This window comes from Ixodes scapularis, unplaced genomic scaffold (assembly GCF_016920785.2).
Source record: "Ixodes scapularis isolate PalLabHiFi unplaced genomic scaffold, ASM1692078v2 PGA_scaffold13__105_contigs__length_92229423, whole genome shotgun sequence".
Lineage (NCBI taxonomy): Eukaryota > Metazoa > Arthropoda > Arachnida > Ixodida > Ixodidae > Ixodes > Ixodes scapularis.
In genome coordinates this window covers 45,140,985-45,150,618 of record NW_024609839.1, presented here as the reverse complement: position 1 = coordinate 45,150,618, position 9,634 = coordinate 45,140,985, and the positions used below count along the sequence as shown (strand labels likewise).

At 48.4% G+C, this 9,634-nt stretch overlaps 1 protein-coding gene across 1 annotated transcript; it reads left to right on the top strand.

The window, feature by feature from the left end:
- Positions 1–5,287: 5,287 nt before the first annotated feature.
- Positions 5,288–9,091, top strand: LOC120840302 (uncharacterized protein K02A2.6-like). Its single transcript, XM_042289883.1, has one exon. It carries the CDS (start codon positions 5,343–5,345, stop codon positions 8,442–8,444), a length of 3,102 nt encoding a protein of 1,033 aa, XP_042145817.1. The 5' UTR covers positions 5,288–5,342; the 3' UTR covers positions 8,445–9,091.
- Positions 9,092–9,634: the final 543 nt, after the last annotated feature.

Here is a 9,634-nt window from a genome sequence, read left to right as displayed (position 1 = left end):
GATTGTTTAACGTGAAGGCAATTCTAGAGTACGCCACTGTGCAGAGCAAGGCTGTCAGATTTGTTTCATTAAATTACACCCATAGAGAAAGAGTCACTGCTATTAAAAACCAGTTGAACTGGGAACACTGTGCTTCAGAAGAAGACGTCTTCGTTTAGTTTCTTCATGCCACATGCCATGGTCAAACCGGGAATATTAAACCAAAGTTCATTCACCCGCCCAACTTCGAATCCAACAGATTAGATCACTCAAAGAAAACAAGAAACTCTACACCTCGAACCAACGTATTTAAATAATAATTGTATCCTCACACCATAAAGGAGTGGAATGAATTTCCCGAGTGAATCATTTCTATATTTGCATAATTATTTTTATATGACAGACAGGCGCGCGATAGCTGGACAGGCTGTCATGACTTACATAATTTTGTTGTTGTTTTGCGCTAAGTTTTGAATTTGATTGTAGTGCTGATATATTACCTTATTTGTTTTTATTTATTCAATGTGACTGGCAAATAGCTAATGTTTGTATATATATGGCGTGTTGCAGTCTCCGCGATGTTATCGGGAATATTGGTAATATATATTTCTTATTAATGTTATGAAGAGCGGATAATTGAAAAGTGACCTACCAAAATGGCTATTGTTTCAAGTTTAATTTTCTTTTAAGTTTTGTTTACCCGCGTGCTTGCGTAATCTTAAAAAAATATTTTGATACATTGTTATTGTATTTCTGTTTCGCGAAAGTGTACCCCCACATCTCCGTGCGATAATGCCTCTGGCGCAACGAAGCAACTTGAAAGAAAGAAAGAAAGAAAAACAAATAAATAAATAAATGTAATATCTATATACCGTGAAAAAAGCAGGAACTAAATGATGCGTTGACAATTGGCATCTATACTTTTATCGTCTACATTTTCTTACAAAGAGGCCCGCTGTTTTCAGTACGAGAAGTGCAAGAAATACACGCGACGATGATGCTAGAGGACGACAAATAATAAAGTTAACATCCCGTAATTTTTCTTTTTAATGCGAAAGCATTATTTCTCTCATGGAGCGAGCTGACGTCATCAGTTTGAAGCGTGAAAACAGCTCCTGCTTTCCGCGATCTCAATAGGAGCGATTCGCCTTCGGTTCCATTGGCTGGCGAGCGTCGACGGGGCTCCCATTGGCCGCTGCGCCATGGCCTCCGAGATCCCGAAGCGCGCGCGCGCTAGTACGCAGCAGACGATAAAGGGGGCGGACGAGCAGACGACAATGGGAGCGGACGAGCAGACAACAAAGGGAGCGGACGAGCGGCTTGCATGCTTTCGCATTCACAACTCATAAGAAATGCTTAGGTGTACCTCGAGCTTCATTTGTATTTATTATACATTAATATTTATTTATGTCTATGACGGACCTACATTCAGGATGGCGTATTTTCAGACGGTTACGAGATTTCAACCACTGGTATAAAAAAAGGTATTAAAACTAAAGGAATTAACCTAAGAAATACCTACAAACAGCCCTGAGAAAATTATATTGGAGGGTTGACAATATTTGTGACATCTTATCCAGCTATAGCATTCAAAAACAAAACAAAAAAAAAACTTCACCAAAGGTCATTTTTACCTCAAGAACTGTAGTTAAAAAAAATGAACAATTCCCTGTAACGCCGGTAAGAGCGCAGCTCTTGAGGAGGAGGATGGAAGCGTACTGAGGGATAGGTGACTCCTTGAGGTCACGTGACCTCAAGGGGGTCACGTGACTTCAGGGGTTCACGTGACCTCAGGGGGTCACGTGACCTCAGGGGCTCACGTGACCTTTGGGGGTCACGTGACCTGAAGGGGTCACATGACCTCAGGGGGGTCACGTGACTTCTGGAGGTCACTTCACCTCAGGGGGTCACGTGTCCTCAGGGGGTCACGTGACCTCGGGGGTCACGTGACCCCCGGAAGTCACGTGACTTCAGGGGCTCACGTGACCTGGGTGGGTCACGTGACCCACTTAGGTCACGTGACCCCCGGAAGTCACGTTTCAGGGGCTCACGTGACCTTAGGGGGTCACGTGACCTCAAGGGGGTCGTGTGACATCAGGCGGTCACATGATTTCAGGGGGTCACGTGACCTCGGGGGGTCACGTGACCAGCGGACTACCTGCGGGTAGTCACGTGACCCCGGGGGGGTCACGTGACCTTGGGGGTCACGTGACCTTGGGGGGGTCACGTGACCTCGGGGGGGGGGGGCTCGCATGACCTCGGGGGTCACGTGACCTCGGGGGGGGGTCACGTGACCCCCCCGGTTACGCCGACGCCGACGCCGCTCAGGCTGGAAACGGGCCCCTAAGAGCTGCGCTCTAAAAGTAGTCCGGCTCTTTGGGGAGCATTACTAAAGCCCCCCTTTTTGTAGAGAATTAATATATATGCAAGGTCTATTTTAGATTAGTAACATGTTCTCTTATCAACACGTCTCAAATGCCTATCAAACGCTTATCGCTTATAAAACGCTTATCAACACTTATTAAACTTCAAAAGAATCGCTTCTTCCACCGACAACCAAATCTCGTAAGAACTACTTCGCACGCGTATGCACAATTCGTAAAGCTTACTTTTTTTAAAGGTGGACATGAGTGTAGACGTTCTTTCGGGGGGGGGGGGGGGGGGGGGGGAGGTGAGGGCGGCGGCGGCAATTAGCCCCCATGTGAAATGAAAAGAACTTTTAACTTAGCACCTTTATGAATATCCATTTAACCAGTTTAAGTATCGGAGCATAATTTTAGGCATGGAATAGTTTCCAGCTGATAGAAATGTTATCCTACGTAGTTCTTGATATCGGTAATACATGTCCTCAAAGTCATGATGCTATCTTACAAGACGGGCAAAATGGTTCAGGATGTCATATATAGCTCTATAGATTGTAAACGGGAGGCGAGACTATTATATTTCTGACGCTGTATTAATATTTCTTGGAAATGTCTAAAAGTCAACATTAATTGAGCAGTCAGTTCATTACAAATTATACTTTTAACGTAACATGTTGAAAAAATTAGAAAAAAATTAGAGCTCTGGCTTGCATGGGAATTTTTTCCTCACTACAAAATAGTGCTGGATTTACTTATAATTGTATATTCAGTTCATTTATCGGTTTGTTCTTTTGTTATTCTCACAGGAACCCTAAGTTACCAGGTGGACAAGACTGGCCGAAGAACACAGCGAAGGAACCAATATCCGCCATAATTGATCGCGAAAATTTTACTTTTGTTCGAGGCTATTCTACCAGGGAGTGCGAACCATGGCGAAAATTTATCTAGGGTCAAATAAAATATAATAAAAAAATAGGTCGCAAGCTCAGATTTATTACTCGGATTCGATTTTTATAAGGATGACACCACTGCCACAAAGTCCAGTCACAACAGCACATTGAACTTTGAGCTTAAAGTTATTTCTCAAAGAATCCGGACCTTCCCTTACGGGCAGTCGTTAATGAGAATGGAACGTGTCCAACGGCTGTATCTAAGTTCCTTCAACAGGGGCGAAACTACGTCCATCTCGAAAATGCTCTGTCTCTAAAAGATCTGAATGAATTGATTGGCGTATTGGACATTCGCTGTGGAAGGCAGTGCTCGGTCCGATCTAGGGAGATCAAATATTTGTGCTTTTCGTTACCGAGAAATTTACAAATGAAGAGAGTGAAGGAGATACTGGAGCTCAACTCAGTCAAATTTCAATCCGGATCGGGCATATTTGTAGATCTTTCTTGTTTTACAATTCTAGAGTTTGATTTTTGCTCTATAATTGTGGAAAATGAGGGCATGAAAATGAGGTATGCTCAAAAAGAAGCGGTGCGTATAGGTTCGGCGGTGGAACCAGTACCGGCAGAGCTCTTTGGACTCCACCGTAGTTGAGGGCATCAAAGGATTACCTTTGATGCCCTCAACTGGTCAGGTGTCGACGACATCATCGTGTGTTCGTTTCGTAGCGGTGTGGCGGAAATAGTGGAAAGACTAATAAGAAAGTCAGAGCCTCAATTGCCGCTCACTGTGGAACAGCCGGAAAAAGGAGTGTTGCAATTTCTTTATTTATGAATTCATATTGGGCAGGGTTTGTGTTGCGAGTATGGAAAAGGCAATCCGAAACCTATTCTTCCAAGAAGAAGTTGTCATTCTAAAACGCTAAAAGCGGTAGTGTTAGTGTTGTATGGGTGACACAATAAGCAGGCAACAGCTAGCGCGCGCTCGTGCGTCTCGCGCCACTGTTCCGGGGCGCCATATCTATCTGAGCCAGCGCACCGTTTGCACCACCCGCTGCTATCCTGCCGCTCTCTCACGCCCGTGACTATGTGTCGTACTCCGGTAGTCCTGCAATAAAGATGCGCCAGCGAAGAACCCCATCGGCCTGTTACTCCAGATACCACACAGTGGCGACGAGGACACGGATTTCGCTGCTACAACGGGATGCAGAGACCGTCGGACGACTCAGCAACTGAGGGCCTTTCAACTGATGTTCCAGTATCTGGCATCTTGTATCAAGGACCAGAGGACCGGAAGGCAGTCACGATGGCCTTATTCGGGCAAGTCGAACCTTTTGATGACACGAAGTGTGATTGGTTATCCTACGAGGAAAGGTTGCGAGCCTTTTTGAGAGCAAACGGGGTAGCGGACGCAAACCGAGTGGACGTGGTCATAAGCCTCATAGGAGCTGACACGTATAAGTTGCTCAAGACTCTAGTAGCGCCTGAGGACCCGGCATTGAAGAGTTTTGAAGATGTGCTGGCCGTTTTGCGAAACCACTTGTCGCCGAGGCCGTCGGTCATCGCAGAAAGGGCAACGTTCCATAAGAGAGAACAACAGGAAGGGGAATCGGTCGGAAAATATGTCGCCGAGCTCAAAAGAATGACACAGACGTGCAATTTTGGAAGTAACCTGGAAGAAACCCTCAGAGACAGATTCGTCAGCGGTCTGAGTCGTGTTGACATTCAGAGAGTTTTGTTTGCCGAAGATGAGAGCCTGACATTCAAGAAAGCTGTGGAAAAAGCGTTAACTATTGAAAGAGCCACCATGAATGTGCAGGCGTGTCATAATAAGGCGGACAACGACCAACTCGAACTGCAGAAACTGACGGCGGTGAAACCGAAAGCGGTAGTGGGGGCTCAGGACAAATGTTTCCGTTGTGGGTCCCCTAAGCACATTGCCTCGTCATGCCCGCACCGTAACGCTATTTGTTATCGCTGCAACCGTGAGGGTCACTTCCAACGTTTCTGTAAAGCATCACTGGCCAATACACCAGGCAGAGCAAATCAGTTCAGAAACTTCTCCGCTGAGGAAGAAAAGAGTGAAGCGATATACGGGCTTCAAGACAGAAACATGAATGCGCCGTTCTACTACACGCTCAAGGTCGGGAACGCTCCTCTTCAGATGGAACTAGACACCGGTGCTGCCGTGTCTATCATTTCGAAACGCCAGTTCCAATCGTTGTTTCCTCGCACAGAGCTGTCTCCGGCGTCACTAATACTGCGCACGTACACCGGCGAGCGTGTCAAGCCAAAAGGAGTGGCGACGGTGGACGTAGAGTACCGAGACTTCAAAGGAAAACTTCCGCTTCACGTACTGGGAGAAGATGGGCCACCTTTGATTGGCAGAGACTGGGTCTACAAGCTCAAGTTTGACTTGGGATCGCTAAACGCGGTCAGCGTTGATGTAAAAGCGTCTCTCCAAGACATCCTAATACGCTACCAGGATGTGTTCAAGGACGAGCTCGGATGCATGCGAGGGGAAGAGGCTCGGCTAAGCTTAAGGGAAGGTGCGAGTCCAAAGTTTCTGAAAGCTAGAAGTATGCCGTTCGCCCTGAAGCCAGCTGTAGAAGAAGAGCTAAAGAGACTGGAGGTGACAGGTGTCATTGAAGCGGTGGCCCATAGTGACTACGCTACACCAGTTGTCCCGGTTTTGAAGAAGGATGGGTCTGTACGCCTTTGCGGGGACTACAAAACAACGGTAAACCCTTGCCTGGACGTGGAGCAGTACCCGTTGCCAAGGTTGGAAGATATTCTAGCAACGGTAGCTGGGGCGACTGTTTTCTCGAAAATAGACTTAAGTCGTGCATACCAGCAAGTTCCGGTCCACCCTGAGTCACAACCCTATCTGACAATCAACACGCACAAGGGTCTCTTCCGCGTCAAGCGTTTGGCGTTTGGGATCGCTTCAGCTCCAGCACTGTTTCAAAAGATAATGGACAGCTTGCTGGCGGGAATTCAAGGAGTAACCTGCTATCTCGACGATATCCTGGTAACAGGGAAGACCGCCGGGGATCACCTGAAGAATTTGGAGCAAGTCCTAAAGAAACTGAGTGACAAGGGCGTCCGAGTCAAGAGAGAAAAGTGTGAGTTCTTGAAGGCAAGTTTGAAGTTCCTGGGGCACCAAGTCGGCGAGCAAGGGGTAGCTGTGTTGGCAGAAAATGTGCAAGCGATCCTCGATGCACCTCAACCGCAAGACTCAAAACAGTTACGGTCGTTTTTGGGAATGGTGACATTCTACGGAAAGTTCCTCCCAGACCTCTCGACCACAATAGCACCGCTGAACGAGCTACTAAGAAAAGATGTCGTCTGGACCTGGAGCAAGCGCTGTCAAGACGCTTTTAACATGGTGAAGAGGCTTCTGGTTGACGCACCTGTCCTGGCACACTACGACCCCAAGGCAGACCTTCAGGTGTCATGTGATGCCTCGGCATACGGTCTCGGAGCCGTCCTGTCCAGGGTGTACTCCAACGGCGACACACGGCCTATCGCGTTTGCGTCGAGAACCTTGACATCGAGTGAAAAGAACTACAGCCAACTAGAAAAGGAGGCACTGGCTATTGTGTTTGGCGTGAAGAAATTTCACATCTACTTGTTTGGACGATCCTTCGTGTTGGTCACTGATCACGAACCGTTGCAAACCATTCTTGGTCCAAAGACGGGAATTCCGAGCATTGCTGCCGCACGTCTGCAAAGATGGGCTATTACCCTTTCCGCCTATCAGTACCGATTGGTTTACCGACCGGGTCGACTCAACGTGGAGGCGGACTGCTTGTCACGACTTCCAGTTCCTGGATTTCAGGATGAAGACTACGAGGATGACGTCGCGGCGTTTCTCAGTCTCCGCCTGCAGTCTTTTCCGGTAAGCAGCCAAGAGATCGCACAATTTACAGCAAAAGATAAAGAGCTCTGTCAAGTGGCAAGATTCCTTGCCGGTGCGTGGCCCGCAAAAGTAGAAGATTGTCTGAAGCGTTACTCTGCAAGAAGAAGCGAGCTGACGTGGCACCAGAATTGCCTTTTGTGGGGAATGAGGGTTGTGATCCCGAAGGGACTGCGCGAACGCGTACTGGACGAGCTGCATGAAGGGCATCCTGGAATCGTAAGGATGAAAGAACTGGCACGCAGCTATGTATGGTGGCCGGAGGTCGATGCGGATATTGAATATCGCGTCAGGTCGTGTGATACCTGCCAACAGCAGCAGAGTCTTCCAGGTCCAGCCCCGCTGCATCCGTGGTCCTGGCCAACTCGTCCGTGGCAAAGGCTGCACTTGGATTTTGCGGGACCTTTCCAGGGCCGTCATTTTCTGGTGATCGTCGACTCCCACTCCAAGTGGCCCGAGGTTTTTGTGATGAACAGCACATCGGCCGAAGCAACTATTGAAAAGCTGAGGGAGCTGTTTAGTCATTTCGGTCTGCCAGATGTTGTTGTCAGTGACAATGGCCCCCAATTTTGTTCCCAAGAATTTCAGATTTTCTTGCGAGAGAACGGTGTGAGGCACGTCAGGACCGCCCCCTACCATCCATCAAGTAATGGGCTGGCTGAGCGTTTCATCCGCACCCTGAAGGAGGCCTTACGAAAAGAGATGCCGGGCCGGCCTCTGTCCCGTCGACTAGCAAGTTTCTTGTTAGCTTACAGAAACACACCGCACGCCACAACCCTTCAGAGTCCTGCGGAGTTGCTGCTTGGGCGGCGGCTCACTACCCGTCTCGACAGACTGCGACCCTCTGCAGAGGAAACTGTTCACCGCAAGCAGGACGTGCTACAGGTGAAGCACAGTGGCAAACACCGACACTTCGTGCCGGGTGATAAGGTGTACGTCAAGAACTTCCGGCCGGGTGAGAGGTGGTTGCACGGAGTCGTCATGGCTAGATCCGGACCGGTCTCCTACAGGCTTCGCGTGACCACACCGCGGGGGACCTTCGTGTGGCGGCGACACCAAGACCACCTGCGGTTGCGGGAGAGCTCTACCCCAGAGGAGGAGGAAGGTGGTTTGCTGATACCGAGTGTCCTGCCATCATCGCCAACCCCAGGGCAAGGGGGACTCGTGAACGAGCTGCCTCCAGTTGGGTCACCGGGGGTAGAGGGACATGGGATCAACTCCAGTCTCCGGTCGTTCCCCAGCCCAGCCGCAAGAAATTCAGCGCCGGTATCCCGAACGGCAACGGCGTGCGCCTAATAGGTTTTCGCCTTGAGAAGGAAGAGAAAAAGACGAGGACTTTGTGTTTTTTCAGAACTGTAATTATTTTGTATTTAGTATGTCTGTACTTTGTACTTTCCAGAACTTCAATTATTCTCGTGTTTTGTTAAATTGTCATATCGTGTTACTTTGTGAGTATTGCACTGGAACGCCGTCGAATGGTATTACTGTGCTGAACTAAGTGTGGGGGAGTGTTGTATGGGTGACACAATAAGCAGGCAACAGCTAGCGCGCGCTCGTGCGTCTCGCGCCACTGTTCCGGGGCGCCATATCTATCTGAGCCAGCGCACCGTTTGCACCACCCGCTGCTATCCTGCCGCTCTCTCACGCCCGTGACTATGTGTCGTACTCCGGTAGTCCTGGAATAAAGATGCGCCAGCGAAGAACCCCATCGGCCTGTTACTCCAGATACCACAGTTAGGGCCTCGTATCACCATTGCGATGAACATATCGTGCATTCATTATATTGCAGGCTCAGTAAAAAGTCAGTATAAATGACTATGTGGCGCGGGCTGCGAGGAAGACTTCATTTGTAGGCAAATGACCAAAATGAGCGAACGAACAGAAAGGGACAAGGACAGACATAAGAAACCGTACGCGGTAACGCCATATTATCATGAGATATTGTATACAGTGCGAAGGCATGTGCGAAGAAGTCTGGTGTGGACGTTGTGTTTAGCACGGACTTCAAGTTGGGCAAGGGGAACCAAAAGCACATAGAGAGAAGTCGGTTATCTGTGAGAGAGGGGTAGTGTATAAGATCGTTTTGGCCTGTTGGTTTAAATACATGGGCAAAACTTGCAGATGTCCAAATTACAGATTAACCGAGCATAGGCGAAACGTCGAAGACAAAGCTCCCAACTCATACTAAATGAAACATGCCCGGAAATGCAGGAATTGTACAATCCAGTGGGCAGAAAGAGCAGTCGTCCACAAAGAACCCATCGACATGAAAAGAGGGGTAAGAGAAACTGTTAGAATGAATACGATAGCCAATTCTATCAGCCAAACAAGTTTGCATCTCAGTAACGCTTCCGAAGCCTTCCTACAAATTTAAGTTTTTAACGCGACAGCGTTAAGGAGCTCGTGTCGCAAAAAAGTCGGCGTCGGTGGCGTGAACTCGCACAGGAATTTCAAACAACTCACAATGCTCACATGAAAGTGACTAA